This window comes from Salmo salar, chromosome ssa03 (genome assembly GCF_905237065.1).
Source record: "Salmo salar chromosome ssa03, Ssal_v3.1, whole genome shotgun sequence".
NCBI lineage: Eukaryota > Metazoa > Chordata > Actinopteri > Salmoniformes > Salmonidae > Salmo > Salmo salar.
The window spans coordinates 14,154,128-14,172,436 of NC_059444.1; the positions used below are offsets into that span (position 1 = coordinate 14,154,128).

The window sequence follows — 18,309 nt, forward strand, 5'->3', positions numbered from 1 at the left end:
GTCAAACACAGCCTAAACACTACACCAATGTGGTAGGCCTGCCTGATTACAAACAGCCACAAGACAGCCTGCAGGGAGGAGGTGAGGGCCATGGCAGAGTGGTGCATCGACAGGGCCGAAAGTGGAGAGGGTGATAAGCCTTGGCGTGCACATTACTGACAAGCTGAAATGGTCCATCCACACAGACAGTGTGGTGAAGAAGGCGCAGCAGCATCTCTTTAACCTCAGGAGGCTGAAGAAATGTGTCTTGGCCCCTAAGACCCTTCACAAACTTCTACAGATACCAAGAAGATCATCAAGGACCTCAGCCACCCGAGCGACGGCCTGTTCACCCCGCTACCATCTAGAAGACGGAGACAGTGCTGAACTTTAGTCACTGTTACTAGCCGGCTACCACCTGGTACTCTACCCTGCACCTTAGAGCGCAGCCTGGTCTAATAGACTAGACGTAACATAGTAAATGTAAATCCGGGACACTCAAATTAGTATGATATATTACGTTTGGTATGTTTACATAAGACAAATTGTTACTTAAGGCAAAAATGAAAGTAGGGTGGATGGTGTGCATAAAACACGAATGTCTAGCAACCCAAACATTGCGAGTTTGAATCTCATCACGGACAACTTTAACATTTTAGCTAAATAGCAACTTTTCATCTACTTAATACTTTTTAGCTACTTTGCATGTACTTAGCATGTTAGCTAACCCTTCCCCTAACCCTTTAACCTAACTTGTAAACTTAACCCCTAACTCCTAGCCTAGCTAATGTTAGCCACCTAGCTATAATTTGTAACATCATACGTTTTGCAAATTCACAACATATAGTACGTTTTGTAATTCCTAACATGTCATACGAAATGGGGGATGGACATCCACAAATTAATACATACCATACGAAACGTAACATATCATACTAAATTGAGTATCTCAGATTTATGTACAGAATAATACAAAATGCTCTGATACCAGGTTGCAGCAACTGCTGCCCTATGTACATAGTCATTGAACACTGGTCACTTTAATATTTACATACTGTTCTACCCACTTCACATGTATATACTGTATTCTAGTCAAGGCTCATCGTATATACTGTAGCTACTGCTGTACACTGTATAAAGTCAGAAAATCTGCTATCTCAGCCACTGCCTGTCACCAGGGGAGTACCCCAAGGCTTGATCCTAGGCCCCACCCTCTTCTCAATTTACATCAACAACATAGCTCAGGCAGTAGAAAACTATCTCATCTGTTTATATGTAGATGATACAGTCTTATACTCAGCTGGAACCTCCCCGGATTTTGTGATAAATGCTCTACAACAAAGATTTCTTAATGTCCAACAAGCTTTCTCTACCCTTAAACTTGTTCTGAACACCTCCAAAACAAAGGTCGTGGTTTGGTAAGAAGAATGCCCCTCTTCCCACAGGTGTTATTACTACCTCTGAGGTTTTAGAGCTTGAGGTAGTCACCTCATACAAGTACTTGGGAGTATGGCTAGATGGTACACTGTCTTTCTCACAGCACATATCAAAGCTGCAGGCTAAAGTTAAATCTAGACTTGGTATCCTCTATCGTAATCACTTCTCTTTCACCACAGCTGCCAAACGAACCCTGATTCAGATGACCATCCTACCCATGCTAGATTACACAGACATCATTTATAGATCGGCAGGTAAGGGTGCTCTCAAGCAGCTAGATGTTTTTTACCATTCGGCCATCAGATTTACTACCAATGCTCCTTATAGGACACATCACTGCACTCTATACTCCTCTGTAAACTGGTCATCTCTGTATACCTGTCTCAGACCTACTGGTTGATGCTTATTTATAAAACTCTCTTAGGCCTCACTCCCCCCTATCTGAGATATCTATTGCAGCCCTCATCCTCCACATACCACACCTGTTTTGCCAGTCACATTCTGTTAAAGGTCCCCAAAGCGCACACATCCCTAGGTCACTCCTCTTTTCAGGTCGCTGCAGCTAGCGACTGGAACGAGCTGCAATAAACACTCAAACTAGACAGTTTTATCTCAGTCTCATCATTCAAAGACTAAATCATGGACAATCTTACTGACAGTTGTGGCTGCTTTGTGTGATGTATTGCTGTCTCTACCTTCTTGCCCTGTGCTCAATAATGTTTGTAAAAATGACGCTACACCGGCGATAACATTCGCAAAATATGTGTAAGCAACCAATACAATTTTATTTTATTTGACCAGGAGCTGGAGATAGTGCATGACATCATGCATACTTTTATTCTCTCAAAATACGAATGTTTAGCTTGTGGTGATGTTTCAGGTGGCCGTAACCAGCAAGTCACTCAAGTCAAAATGTTACAGAACGAGACTTGCTTATTCATTTCTGACCTTACCTGACCATTTATCGATGGAAATGATTAGCTGCAGCCTCTCTGTGTGTGTGCCTGCCTGCGTGCATGCGTGCGTGTGCAAGAAAGTAAGTAGACTATGAATCCTACAGGACATGAACACAGCCTACTGTAGGCGACTGTATGCACTGCCTTATTATGTTATATTATGGATCGAACCCAAGAGACCAATTTGTCTATAGTCATTGATGTACAGTTTTCTACAACCTCTCCCTCAATGTCAGCAAAACAAAGGAGCTGGTTGTGGACTACAGGAAATGGCCCTCATTCACATCGACGGGGCTGTAGTGGAACGGGTCGAGAGCTTCAAGTTCCTTGGTGTCCACATCATTAAGAATCTATCATGGTCCAAACCCCCTAAGCACAGTCGTGAAGAGAACACGACAACGCCCCTTCCCCGTCAGGAGGCTGAAAAGATTTGACATGGGCTCTCAGATCCTCAAAACGTTATACGGCTGCACCATTGAGAGCATCTTGACTGGCTGCATCACCTCTTGGTATGGCAACTAACGGCTTGTCATCTGACCACACGGCGCTACAGAGGGTAGTGCTCTACAGAGGGTAGTGCTCTACAGAGGGTAGTGCTCTACAGAGGGTAGTGCTCAACAGAGGGTAGTGCTCTACAGAGGGTAGTGCTCTACAGAGGGTAGTGCTCTACAGAGGGTAGTGCTCTACAGAGGGTAGTGCTCAACAGAGGGTAGTGCTCAACAGAGGGTAGTGCTCTACAGAGGGTAGTGCTCTACAGAGGGTAGTGCTCTACAGAGGGTAGTGCTCAACAGAGGGTAGTGCTCTACAGAGGGTAGTGCTCTACAGAGGGTAGTGCTCTACAGAGGGTAGTGTGAATTGCCCAGTACATCACTGGGGCCGAGATCCCTGCCATCCACGACCTCTATACTGTATGTGTCAGGGGAAGGCCCTAAAAATGATCAAAGACTTCAGTCACCCAAATCATTGCCTGTTCTCTCTGTTACCACACGGCAAGCGGTACCGATGCACCAAGTCTGGAACCAACAGGACCATGAACAGCTTCTACCCCCAAGCCATAATAAGACTGCTAAATAGTTAGTTCAGGTAGCTATTTGGTTAACTATTTAACTATCTGCATTGACACCGCTTTTTCGCCAACTTTTTTGACTCATCAAATATGCTGCTACTACACTTTACTATCTGTCCCTTTATTCCTACTTATATGCACGTCTACCTCATTTACCTCGTACTCCTTGTACATCGAATCGGTACTGGTACCGCGTGTATATAGCCAAGTTATGGTCACTCATTGTGTATCTATTATTACTTGTATTATTATGTTTTACTTTTCTATTATTTTCTTTCTCTCTGCATTGTTGAGAACAGCCCGTAAGTAACCGTTTCACTGTTAGGCCACACCTGTTGTTCACGAACATGACGAATTCCACTTCATTCGATTTTCTATACAGCTCTTTTTTTCATTTCTTTGATTGTCGACCAATCAATGCGTTGCTTCAATGCCAAACCCATAAGGCTGAACACCCCACAAGCAATGAACAGGCGTTTTAAGAAGCTGTATTCGCGTCCACATCTGTTTCTGCTCACTTAGCACCCATTCTCTCATTTTTCGTTACACATCTGTCAAACCGTGAGTTACTTTTTGATATTAATTAATTTTGTATTATAATTTGGTGCACTTTGATTCTTTGTTGCAATGCATTTTATTACAAAGTAGCGAGACTTGTTTGAACCTCCAATGGTCTCTATGTAAACTTTATTACGCCTAAACTTTTATCGAGCTTTGTCTAAATTATCGTGCGCAATTGTAGACACTGTTGAAGTTAGGATTTAATTATTCCAAAATTTGCGCAAAGTTACAAATTATTTAATATCCAGATGTGTGTGACCGACTGTGAATTCGGTCTATTCCTGTTTTAAATTTGAACAGAGATCGACTGAAACATTATCTCTTCAACTCTTTACGCAGTTGACTAATAGCCAAACAAATGCCTTTATTTTACCAGCTTTATCAATGAAGTGTAAATAGGCCTATCATATTGAGAGTTGTGCATGGGACAATTTATACTAATCGGCTTGATAACATTCCCCAGCACCATTTGGGGGCACAGACTAGTCTATTCTGTTATGTAACATTCCCTGCGAAGATGGAAAAATGTCACCATTGAGTTCGAAGTGCATCAGATTCATTATTATATGCATCAAATGATGTCAATTATTTATTTTATAGACCTATACTAGTACACTAGATGAGTTATTTATATATATATATATATATATATATATATATATATACCTAGATGTCTGGTTAGACTGTAAACTCTCCTTCCAGACTCACATCAAACATCTCCAATCCAAAGTTAAATCTAGAATTGGCTTCCTATATCGCAACAAAGCATCCTTCACTCATGCTGCCAAACATACCCTCGTAAAACTGACCATCCTACCGATCCTCGACTTCGGCGATGTCATTTACAAAATAGCCTCCAATACCCTACTCAATAAACTGGATGCAGTCTATCACAGTGCCATCTGTTTTGTCACCAAAGCCTCATATACTACCCACCATTGCGACCTGTACGCTCTCGTTGGTTGGCCCTCGCTTCATACTCGTCGCCAAACCCACTGGCTACAGGTCATCTACAAGTCTCTGCTAGGTAAAGCCCCGCCTTATCTCAGCTCACTGGTCACCATAGCAGCACCCACCTGTAGTACGCGCTCCAGCAGGTATATCTCACTGGTCATCCCCAAAGCCAATTCTTCCTTTGGTCGCCTCTCCTTCCAGTTCTCTGCTGCCAATGACTGGAACGAACTACAAAAATCTCTGAAACTGGAAACACTTATCTCCCTCACTAGCTTTAAGCACCAGCTGTCAGAGCAGCTCACAGATTACTGTACCTGTACATAGCCCATCTATAATTTAGTCCAAACAACTACATTTACATTTACATTTAAGTCATTTAGCAGACGCTCTTATCCAGAGCGACTTACGAATTGGTGCATTCACCTTATAATATCCAGTGGAACAACCACTTTACAATAGTGCATCTAAATCTTTTAAGGGGGGGTTAGAAGGATTACTTTATCCTATCCCAGGTATTCCTTGAAGAGGTGGGGTTTCAGGTGTCTCCGGAAGGTGGTGATTGACTCCGCTGTCCAACTACCTCTTCTCCTACTGTATTTATTTATTTATTTTGCTCCTTTGCACCCCATTATTTCTATTTCTACTTTGCACTTTCTTCCACTGCAAATCTACCATTCCAGTGTTTTACTTGCTATATTGTATGTACTTCGCCACCATGGCCTTTTTTGCCTTTACCTCCCTTATCTCACCTCATTTGCTCACATTGTATAAAGACTTATTTTTCTACTGTATTATTGACTGTATGTTTGTTTTACTCCATGTGTAACTCTGTGTTGTTGTATGTGTCATACTGCTTTGCTTTATCTTGGCCAGGTCGCAATTGTAAATGAGAACTTGTTCTCAACTTGCCTACCTGGTTAAATAAAGGTGAAATAAAAATAAATAAATAAATAAAATATAGATGGGGCACTGTTTTAAAGCCTCCCGTCTCCATTTTGGCACTCCCCCACTGTTGTAAAAATGTACTGACTGTCACGGATGTCGTAGGAAGGAGCGGACCAAAGTGCAGCGTGTGTGTCGTTCCACATTTTATTTTCACTGTGAAACTATGCAATACATAAACTAAAGAACAAAAAACAACAAACCGTGACGCAGAGGTGAAACATACACTAACTCAGAAACAATCTCCCACAAACCCAGGTGGGAAAAACACCTACTTAAGTATGATCTCCGATTAGAGACAACGATGACCAGCTGCCTCTAATTGGAGATCATCCCAAACAAAAACCCAACATAGAAATACAAAACTAGAACATAACATAGAAAAACTAAACTAGAAAAAAAAAAAATGTCATGCCCTGACCTACTCTACCATAGAAAATAACAGCTTTCTATGGTCAGGACGTGACACTGACACCTTATTACAGACACCTTAATGCATACTTTTAAGTTATATTATGTGAGGTAAACATCAAAATAAAACATGAAAAGAAATATAAAAAACATTTTCCTTAAAGTATCATTTTTTTTCACTACAACAACAAAAATACTTAAAGATGCACTATGCAGAAATCACTCCGACATTTCCTGGTTGCTAAAAATTATAATAGTTTGCTTAAATTCAGTTTATGTGACAAAAGAAGCAAGTGTAGTGTAGAGAATCATTGTACCATCTAAACCGCTGTGAAGTATATTTTCCATAACCAAAAATATTGTCTTTGCAGTTATTGAAGCTGTGTACAAAACCTGAAAGTAAAAAATGCAAAAAACGAAATTTAAGAATGGGAAGCATAGAAATAGCACAAATAGAACAGAGCTACTGCTTCTTAGACTTGCTTTCAATGAGAATGGCAGATCTATAACATTTCTATTTCTATGTGAGTCTGGTTGGGGTTGCCCAAAAAGTTACATATTGCAGTTTTAAATACAGAATTCCATTCATTCCTATGCTCCTTCAGGGGAGTGTCAATATGACCAACTGGTGTCTGAAACATCTCTCATTGGCCAATACATATAGCATCAACAATCCAGCTTTTATACAGTGCAAAAATATCTAAAAACCTGTTTTTGCTTTGTCATTATGGGGTATTGTATGTAGATTGATGAGGGTGAAAAAACCGATTTAATCCAAGGCTGTAACGTAACAAATGTGGAAAAAGTCAAGGGAGTCTGAATACTTTCCGAATGCACCGTACATTATTATCCCCATGTGGAAATGAAAAGACAAGCGTATGTGTTTGTCTGTGTGAGAGAGAAAGGTATTTTCATATTTGGTCATAAATTTGTTTATCTTTTAATGTCACACACTGGATAGGTGCAGCGAAATGTGTTGTGTTACAGGGTCAGCCATAGTAGTACAGCACCCCTGGAGTAAATTAGGGTTAAGTGTCTTGTTGCAGGGTCAGCCATAGTACTACAGCACCCCTGGAGTAAATTAGGGTTAAGTGTCTTGTTGCAGGGTCAGCCATAGTACTACAGCACCCCTGGAGTAAATTAGGGTTAAGTGTCTTGCTGCAGGGTCAGCCATAGTAGTACAGCACCCCTGGAGTAAATTAGGGTTAAGTGTCTTGCTCAGGGCACATCAACAGGTTTTTCACCTTGTCGGCTCGGGTATTCGAAACAGCGAGCTTTCGGTTACTGGCCCAACGCGCTAACCGCTAGGCTGCCGTGTGGTGACAACCACATTTTACTTCAGTAGATATGATAACTAGCTCACCTAACACATTTACATCGTCCCAAGGGTGTGTTGTTGATTGAGTGCAAAGATAGATCCTCATCTATCTCAGTTAGAGCAGAACCAGAGAGCTAGTTAATTCACAGGCAGCACAGTTAGCTAAGGTTTGTAAGCTAATGAGTCACCCGCTGTTATCATACAATAATATCACTTTTGCTGATTTGTTATAGTAGTAGGCATCATTAGAAGCAGTGGTTTTAGAAGCAGTTGGCCAAGCTTCCTGACATCCAGGACCTATATACTAGGCGGTGTCAGAGGAAGGCCCAAAAAATTGTCAAAGACTCCAGTCACCCAGGTCATAGACTGTTCTCTCTGCTACCGCACGGTAAGCGCTACTGGATCGCCTAGGACCAAAAGGCTCCTTAACAGCTTCTACCCCCAGGCCATAAGACTGCTGAACAACTAATCAAATGGCCACCCAGACTATTTACATTGACCCCCCCGCCCTTTGTTTTTAAACTGCTGCTACTCGCTGTTTATTATCTATGTATAGTCACTTTACAAATGACCTGGACTAACCTGTACCCCTGCACATTGACTCAGTACTGGTAGACCCTGTATAAAGCCTTGTTGTTGTTATTTACATTTATTGTGTTGCTTTTTGATTGATTATATTTTTTTTACTTTAGTTTATTTAGTAAATACTTTATTAACTCTATTTCTTGAACTGCGTTGTTGGTTAAGGGCTTGTAAGTAAGCGTTTCACCTGTTGTATTTGGCTCATGTGACAAATAAAATTTGATTTGATTTGATTCAGAATTACTAGGCACATAAAATGTTATCCTTGCTTCTATTTTCAGTTTAATGTTCAATGTTAGTTTAACTATTTTTGATCTGTGCCAGTAGTCTGAAGTTATGTATAAGATATTTATTTTGTATTATCATTTGTTGCCGACCGGTTTGATCTTATGTAACAAAATTTGAATTTGGGTTTTTTACATTGGATAAAAGTGGAGACTCAGAACTAGAAAATGGTATATCATACACTACAGTTGAGGATCAATGGGAAAGTAATTCTGCTTTGACACTTGTAACCCCACTTTTGAGAAAATGGCCCTTGAATGTTTTGGTACACCTACTGGAGAGCTCCTCTTTGTCTACCCCCATTCAGGATCATTCCCACCCTCTTAAGCATTAGCCCCAATCATCTCTTTAAGGATTCACGTGATGCCATGTGCTATACAGAGTGAGTACAGTAGTGTACTAAATAACCATAGATTTCAAGACTAAAGGCTGGTTTATACTATATCTATTGACATGTCTGTAGACAGTTGTCGCAGTGACAACATCAACATTCTATTGTCGTCCGACATCAAACTTGTCGTTATGAAAAAGTATAAACACAAAAACGACAGGTTCATAAAATAGCTACCAGGTGTATTTTGACACTTAAAACCCATCCGTTTAAAAATGAATTTAGTATATGTCAATCTAGCAAACCAGGCAACTAAAAGCAACTTTCTAAACAATGTTTTGGTTTGTTTCTAGCTTGTTAGCTAGCTATCTAACGTTCAGCTCATGAAACATGGGGCCGACATGTTGTGTTTATAATTTTGTTCAGTATAGCTAGGTTAGGCTATAACTATAAATAATATTATTACACAGATCATACCTGTAATGTTAGCTAGCGAGCCAGCCAGCTAACGTTAGCTAGCTAGCTAACAGTATGCTTTAACTTGTAATGAAAATGACTTTCTGACAAAATTAGAAACATATCGGTCCTCCCGAGTGGTGCAGTGGTCTAAGGCTGTGCCACTAGAATTTCTGGGTTCGAGTCTAGGCTCTGTCGCAGCCGGCCGCGACCGGGAGACCCATGGGGTGGCACACAATTGGCCCAGCGTCGTCCGGGTTTGGGGAGGGTTTGGCCAGCAGGGATATCCTTGTCCCATCGTACACTAGCGACTCCTGTGGCGGGCCGGGCGCAGTGCACGCTGACACGGTCACCAGGTGCACAGTGTTTCCTCCAACACATTGGTGCGGCTGGCTTCCGGGTTAAGTGGGCATTGTGTCAAGAAGCAGTGCGGCTTGGTTGGGTCGTGTTTCGGAGGACGCACGGCTCTCGACCTTCGCCTCTCCCAAGTCCGTACGGGAGTTGCAGCGATGAGACAAGACTGTAACTACCAATTGGATACCACGAAAAAGGGGGTAAAAAGTAAAAAAACAAAAAACAATTAGAAATGTATAATATCTGAAAATGTAGCTAGCTAGACTCTCTTACCCGTATACATTGATGAACGCTTCTCCCTCTGTGTTGCGGATGCCATGGTTGCCCTTAGTTTGAAGATTTAATCCGGACACAGGTGTGTTATACAACAGACTTCTTCTGTATGTTCTCTTTTTGACTCCCTTCACATTATTTGCAATCAAACGGCAGATTTTTCTCCATCTCCTTAGCTATCATACTCTGCTTCCACCTGGCATTCCACTGATTTCAAAACTTGGCCCTCCAGAAAGTGGAACATTATCAACACTTATGCAGCTCTTCGTGGAATCTTTCAAAAAAGCCCAATTAGAAAGGATTACCTACACATACTGAGCAGGTCATGTTATAGACAGAAGTGTGCTACATGACAGACCTATCCAAACTCATCTATTGGCAAGTCCAGCCCATCCATTATCTCAGCCAATCATGGCTAGTGGGAAGGTTCCTCTCTTTTTCTGTGTCTAAACCAACTAGGCTCATAATTTAACAATTTTATTCATATTTACATTTGTTTGTTATTAAGGCACATGAAAGTTCACGTTCCAGAAGGTTTTTCTTCCCCCCCAAAAAACACATTTTGATAAAAAATAAATGTTTACGTTCAAATGCCTCTCCTGTGAAGTAGTGACGCACGACATACACCTAGTTTCCTGAAACGAGTCAAATTTATACACAAACAGAAGGTACAGTAGTTTTGAACCAATGTTTCATAGGCTACAGTCATAGGTTACATGACACATGGAGCTCTATTTTCGGCTGGCATTAAGGTGGCGCTAGTGTAAACGCATGTTAATTTGAAATTTCGTTATGTAAAAACAGCCGCAAAGGCATTTTCCAGCCCTAATGCTAGGTTCGGCAATTTAACTGTCTTATATCCGCTCGCTTGCGTTCAGATGGGAGGGGTGGAAATATTTTAGGTAAAAACATGATCCAAAGTGCTAATTTCAGGCAGCGCTGATAGGGATATTTAAGACCAACCAAAAGTTGGTTTTAGAGGTAACACAGTTGGTTATGGCATTCATTTCTACAGTGGAAACACAGCCTATCTAGACGAGACACACACTGCCCTAATGCGCATGGAACAAGAGAAGCCTAATGTGCTTTTGGTTCCTGTATACTTTTTATATTTAGAAACATAAAAAACAAATGTTTTTCCCATTTTGATAAATTTGGATAAAAACCAAGCATAGCCTCCCCTCCTCTCAATTAAGTCTTTTTTTGTCCTGCCCAATGCAATTGCGAAGTAGTCAAGACTGTCGATAAAGGGGTTGGCTTCTGAGACCGCCAATAAATCTTAAAATCTAGTTTCAGAGGAGTAAAACAGTGAGCTGATATTCCCTTTTTATCTATGCATCGTAGGCAAGTCCACATTATTTTAGCCATGCAGGACCCGTTTTGGACGTGCGTGAAACCCCCTCCATGATGTAGGCTACGTGTCCATGCCCATCATGAAATGAGAGATGAGAACCTTGTGTAATACCGGTGAACCTCGTATTTAGAAGTTATCTCTAACCTGTAACAATTGCTTGTTTTCAGTTTCATATGTTCAAACCCAAGACCTCCCTTAGGCCTACTATAACAAAGGCTGGTTCAACAGCAGTACTTGTCTTTTTATCCTGGTGGTTTTATGATATCATTACATTTTACATGTATTTATTGTTGTTGTTTAAAAAAAAACAGATTGCTTGTTTTTTGTTTTATTTCATTTCAACCAATCTTATTAGAATGATTCACCTTCCTGGTTTTATGGTGACAACGTCCATGGCGCGCTTGCAATGCAACTTCTGGAGATGTGTGACTGCGATCTGATCTGTAAAAGGGTTCTGATTATGCTCATTAAACAGGCCTATTGGGGAGCAGCATAACGGGGTGGACATTCTGCTTTTCTCTTTATGTTGGATCTTTGTCCAGTTTCTGTGAAAAGTTTGAATGTGCCGTAAAACCCTCCATAGTCTCCATTGTTTTAATATTATATGGCCACGGGGAGAAATTAAGTGTGACATAGTCTATTTAAAACAAGTTGTTGTTTTGTTTAGAATTTGATTAGAATTATTCGTTCTCTTTTTAGGCCATATTATAATGAATTTAGTCTTTCTTATTGACAATGTTTGGCATGTCCATTCTCAGCCATAATGTAATTTACACTAGGCCTAGCCCCTATATCAGTGGGGATGCCCCTAGAACAATGTGGACTGCAAATGGGTTCAAGTTAACCTATTTAGCAAAGATAGGTCTACATTTTGTTATTTCGTTTCTGTAAGCTATTTATCAAACTATAACGGACTAACATTGGAATTGGAGTTGATTCCAAGGCCATGCATAAATGGTTGGAAATACACAACTTGAAGCAACCACATATTTCGCCATGGAGCACATTCTGATTGGCCAGTGAGGGGCCAAGCCTCTGACAAGTGCACCGATAATTTCTGACACATCCCTGAACCCATAGCGCTATCGCCTGCGTTTATATTTATCATTGCGTTAGTTTTGTTAAAATAGAGCCCATAGGCTACATGTCACTAGCAAACCACTTTCTGATCTGAAAAAGATTATGCAATGCCCCTTGATAAGAGGTTATCTGTATTAGAGGCACAATAAACCTTATGGTGCTGAGGGTAGATTAAGGGCAGTGGGTTATCACTGCACTGTGATTTGTTTCAGGGTGTAATCAACCTCTCCCAATACTATCAATACACACCATGAAATTACTGAGAGGTTAGGTTTTTCTTTTTCTTTTGTATTTTACCCTCTTTTTCGATCTTGTCTCATCGCTGCCACTCCCCAACGCGCTCGGGAGAGGCGGAGGTGGAGTCATGCGTCCTCCAAAACATGACCTGCCTAACCGCGCTCCTTAACTCGGAAGCCAGCCTCATCAATGTGCTGGTGGAAACACCGTTCAACTGGCGACCGGTGTCAGCCTGCAGGCACCCAGCCCGCCACAAGGAGCCGCTAGAGCGTGATGAGCCAAGTAAAGCCACACTGGCCAAACCCTCCCCTAACCCAGACGACACTGGGCCAATTGTGCTCCGTCTTATGGGAATCCCGGCCACGGCCGGTTGCGGCACAGCCCGGGAAATGAACACGGGTTTGTATCAAAGCCTCTAGCACTGCATGTGATATAGTGCCTTAAACCGCTGCGCCACTCGGGAGGCCTGGTTAGGTTGTGTTTTCAAATCAAATCAAAGTTTATTTGTCACGTGCGCCGAATACAACAGGTGTAGACCTTACAGTGAAATACTTACTTACAGGCTCTAACCAATAGTGCAAAAAAGGTATTAGGTGAACAATAGGTAAGTATAGAAATAAAACAACAGGAAATAGACAGGCTATATACAGTAGCGAGGCTATAAAAGTAGCGAGGCTACATACAGACACTGGTTAGTCAGGCTGATTGAGGTAGTATGTACATGAATGTATAGTTAAAGTGACTATGCATATATGATCAACAGAGAGTAGCAGCAGCGTGAAAGAGGGGTTGGCGGGTGATGGGTGGCGGGTGGCGGGACACAATGCAGATAGCCCGGTTAGCCAATGTGCGGGAGCACTGGTTGGTTGGCCCAATTGAGGTAGTAAGTACATGAATGTATAGTTAAAGTGACTATGCATATATGATAAACAGAGAGTAGCAGCAGCGTAAAAAGAGGGGTTGGGAGGGTTGGGGGGGCACACAATACAAATCGTCCGGGTAGCCATTTGATTACCTGTTCAGGAGTCTTATGGCTTGGGGGTAAAAACTGTTGAGAAGCCTTTTTGTCCTAGACTTGGCACTCCGGTACCGCTTGCCATGCGGTAGTAGAGAGAACAGTCTATGACTGGGGTGGCTGGGGTCTTTTACAATTTTTAGGGCCTTCATCTGACACCGCCAGGTGTAGAGGTCCTGAATGGCAGGCAGCTTAGCCCCAGTGATGTACTGGGCCGTACGCACTACCCTCTCTAGTGCCTTGCGGTCAGAGGCCGAGCAATTGCCGTACCAGGCAGTGATGCAACCAGTCAGGACGCTCTCGATGTTGCAGCTGTAGAACCTTTTGAGGATCTCAGGACTCATGCCAAATCTTTTTAGTTTCCTGAGGGGGAATAGGCTTTGTCGTGCCCTCTTCATGACTGTTTTGGTGTGTTTGTACCATTCTAGTTTGTTGGTGATATGGACACCAAGGAACTTGAAGCTCTCAACCTGCTCCACTACAGCCCAGTTGATGAGAATGGGGGCGTGCTCGGTCCTCCTTTTCCTGTAGTCCAAAATCATCTCCTTAGTCTTGGTTACATTGAGGGATAGGTTGTTATTCTGGCACCACCCGGCCAGGTCTCTGACCTCCTCCCTATAGGCTGTCTTGTCATTGTCGGTGATCAGGCCTACCACTGTTGTGTTGTCTGCAAACTTAATGATGGTGTTGGAGTTGTGCCTGGCCATGCAGTCGTGGGTGAACAGGGAGTACAGGAGGGGACTGAGCACGCACCCCTGAGGAGCTCCAGTGTTGAGGATCAGCGTGGCAGATGTGTTGCTGCCTACCCTCACCACCTGGTCGTGGCCCATCAGGAAGTCCAGGATCCAGTTGCAGAGGGAGGTGTTTAGTCCCAGGATCCTTAGCTTAGTGATGAGCTTTGAGGGTACTATGGTGTTGAATGCTGAGTTGTAGTCAATGAATAGCATTCTCACTTAAGTGTTCCTATTGTCCAGGTGGGAAAGGGCAGTGTGGAGTGCAATAGAGATTGCATCATCTGTGGATCTGTTTGGGCGGTATGCAAATTAGAGTGGGTCTAGGGTTTCTGGGATAATGGTGTTGATTTGAGCCATTACTAACCTTTCAAAGCACTTCATGGCTACGGACGTGAGTGCTACGGGTCTGTAGTCATTTAGGCAGGTTGCCTTTGTGTTCTTGGGCACAGGGACTATGGTGGTCTGCTTGAAACATGTTGGTATTACAGACTCAATCAGGGACATGTGGAAAATGTCAGTGAAGACACCTGCCAGTTGGTCAGCACATGCCTGGAGCACACTTCCTGGTAATCTGTCTGGCCCTGCAGCCTTGTGTATGTTGACCTGTTTAAAGGTCTTACTCACGTCGGCTACGGAGAGCGTGATCACACAGTCGTCCGGAACAGCTGATGCTCTCATGCATGCCTCAGTGTTGCTTGCCTCGAAGCGAGCATAGAAGTGATTTAGCTCGTCTGGTAGGCTCGTGTCACTGGACAGCTCGCGGCTGTGCTTCCCTTTGTAGTCTGTAATAGTTTGCAAGCCCTGCCACATAAGATGAGCCACATTAGCTCAGTGCGAATGTTGCCTGTAATCCATGGCTTCTGGTTGGGGTATGTACGTGCAGTCACTGTTGGGACGACGTCCTCGATGCATTTATTGATAAAGCCAGTGACTTATGTGGTGTACTCCTCAATGCCATCGGAAGAATCCCGGAACATGTTCCAGTCTGTGATAGCAAAACAGTCCTGGAGTTTAGCATCTGCTTCATCTGACCACTTTTTTATAGACCGAGTCACTGGTGCTTCCTGCTTTCATTTTTGCTTGTAAGCGGGAATAAAGAGGATAGAGTTGTGGTCGGATTTACCAAATGGAGGGCGAGGGAGAGCTTTGTACGCGTCTCTGTGTGTGGAGTACAGGTGATCTAGATTTTTTTTCCCTCTGGTTGCACATTTAACATGTTGATGGAAATTTGGTAGAACTGATTTCAGTTTCCCTGCATTAAAGTCTCCGGTCACTAGGTGCGCCGCCTCTGGGTGAGTGGTTTCCTGTTTGCTTATTTCCTTATACAGCTGACTGAGTGCGGTCTTAGTGCCAGCATCTGTCTGTGGTGGTAAATAAACAGCCATGAAAAGTATAGCTGAAACCTCTCTAGGCAAGTAGTGTGGCCTGCAATTTATTACAATATACTCTACTTCAGGCAAGCAAAATCTAGAGACTTCCTTAGATTTTGTGCACTAGCTGTTGTTTACAAATATGCACAGACCCCCCCCCCCCAGCTGAATATCCATGTCGTCATTCAGCCACGATTCCGTGAAACATAGGATATTACAGTTTTTGATGTCCCGTTGGTAGGATATTCGTGATCGTACCTCGTCTAATTTATTGTCCAATGATTGCATGTTGGCGAGTAGTATTGATGGTAACAGCAGCTTTCCCACTCGCCTTCTCCGGTTCCTGACATGGCATCCGGCTCTTTGTCCTCTGTACCGGCGTCGCTTCCGTTTTATCATCTTGCACACAGTGTCTGAGTCAAGAGAATGGACAGGAATGAGAAAATGCTATATATTGGTTCTGCGTTTGTTTATTTAAAGCTGCAATATGGCACTTTTTGGAGTGACCAAATTCACTTAGAAATTTGGGTTATAGATCTGTCATTCTCATTGAAAGCAAGTCTAAGAAGCGTTAGATCTGTTCTATGTGCGCTATTTCTATGCTTCTCGTTCTTAAATTTAGTTTTTTGCGTCTTTTACTTTCGTTTTTTTTAAACAAGCTTCAAACAGCTGAAAATACAATATTTTGGGTTATGGAAAATATATTTCACAGCGGTTAGTACAATGATTTGCTACACTATACTTGCTTGTTATGTTACATGAACTGAAAGTAGGTGAACTATTAGAATTTTAGCAACCAAGAAATGGAGAGATTTCTGCATATTGAACCTTTAATAAGAGAAGTTGTAAAAGAAGAGAAGTTTATGACTTTTATGGTATGTCTGCCTCTTGAAGCTCCAGCTCTCTCTCTCTCTCTCTCTCTCTCTCTCTCTCTCTTTTGTCTCTCTCAGAGCTGTCATGGTGTCACACAAGGAGTTTGTGACTGCAGGGAAGGAGAAAGGGCTGCAGGTGTGGCGTATAGAGAACATGGACCTGAAGCCTGTCCCCAAGGCCCTGCATGGCAACTTCTACACAGGAGATGCCTATCTGCTCCTCTACACAACTGCAGCTCCCTCCTACTACATACACATGTGGATGGGTAAGACTTGCACACACACACACACACACACACACACACACACACACACACACACACACACACACACACACACACACACACACACACACACACACACACACACACACACACACACACACACACACACACACACACACACACACACACACACCTACAGACAAACAGACTACACTAGACTCCTATAAGTAACCACTGATTGGACATGGACTGGATCTGAAAGATCTATGTAGTAGATTTCTTACTTTCGTCCAGTCATCTTAGATCAATGTTTACTTTGAGAAAGAGAGGGAGAGAAGAGCTACTTTTAAAGTGTTGGAACCGGTTCAGGGAACAGAACAGAAAACCGGAAAATAATAAAAATGTTCAAGCGAAAGAATCAGAACCAGGAACTAAAGTGAACTATACTGTTCCAGAACAGAACCATTATTTTAAAAGCATGGAAACCGTTTAATAACGTTATTTTACATCAGGGCAACAAAGTGCCTATGCAAAGCCCTCCCTCTGTCAATCAGAAACTTCTTCCAGCTTCTGCCTGCCAGCTGAGAATCTGTCTGCCAGCTTAACATCTGCTTGCCAGCTGAACATCTGCCTGCCGCCCCCTCCGAAGCTTAGCTGTAGCCTACTGACGTTATAAGCGTGATTCAGAAGATAGGGAGAGAGATTTTTAATTAGAGAACAATGGATAAACTTTTTACATTTACATTTTAGTCATTTAGCAGACGCTCTAATCCAGAGCAATTTACAGTAGTGAATGCATACATTTCATAAATTTTTTCTCCGTACTGGTCCCCCGTGGGAATCGAACCCACAACCCTGGCGTTGCAAACACCATGCTCTACCAGATAGATAGATAGGGATACTATAGTTATATGCTAGTTAGGGATACTATAGTTATCACATTTCACACTGGATTTATTAACTACAAAAAGGTAAGATGTGTTTTTAATTCTGGTGCTGCTCTGCACACACAAGCTTGTTTGCTAGCTAGCTTTTCTGGTCCAACGTTAAGCCAACTATGAAGTTGAAAGACGTTAAAAGTTCCTCTCTAGAAACCGCTCCTCCGTAGGTATAATTATGTAGGCCTAATTCAGATACTACATGTCATTACAAGATGCCAAGCGTTTCAAGCCAAGCCTCGTCCTCCACCCTCTCTCGCTCTCTCCCAACCTGCAAAATTTCAGTTGCATCTCACGCCTGACACTGATCTTTCCATCTCGCCTGTAAACAACTCACTGAGCTACAGCTTGCCTGCTCCATAGAAAGCTGCTCTATCCGTACTGCATGATTGGTTAAGTATTTTAACATTGAACGAAATGTAAAACAATTACGATTTCAGAGATTTTAAAAGAACAGAAAGGAACGATATAAACCGCTACTTTTTGGGGGCTTTGAACCGGCTCAGAAATGTATTTTGCTGGTTGGAACAGTGGAATAGAACAAACAAAATAATACATGCTATTTTGTTCCACGGTTTCT

The 18,309-nt window shown here is 42.4% G+C and overlaps 1 protein-coding gene across 2 annotated transcripts in view; it reads left to right on the forward strand.

Moving 5' to 3' along the window:
• Positions 1 to 3,776: 3,776 nt before the first annotated feature.
• LOC106598932 (gelsolin) overlaps positions 3,777 to 18,309 on the forward strand; it is a 42,418-nt gene continuing 27,885 nt past the window's right edge. The window contains exons 1-2 of one of the 2 annotated variants that reach the window (XM_014189959.2): positions 3,777 to 3,999; positions 16,590 to 16,833. In XM_014189959.2, coding sequence (XP_014045434.1) covers positions 16,653 to 16,833 — 181 coding nt within the window. In that variant the 5' untranslated portion in view covers positions 3,777 to 3,999; positions 16,590 to 16,652. The remainder of the gene's footprint in view (positions 4,000 to 16,589; positions 16,834 to 18,309) is intronic. The other variant, XM_014189958.2, reaches the window with a different exon arrangement.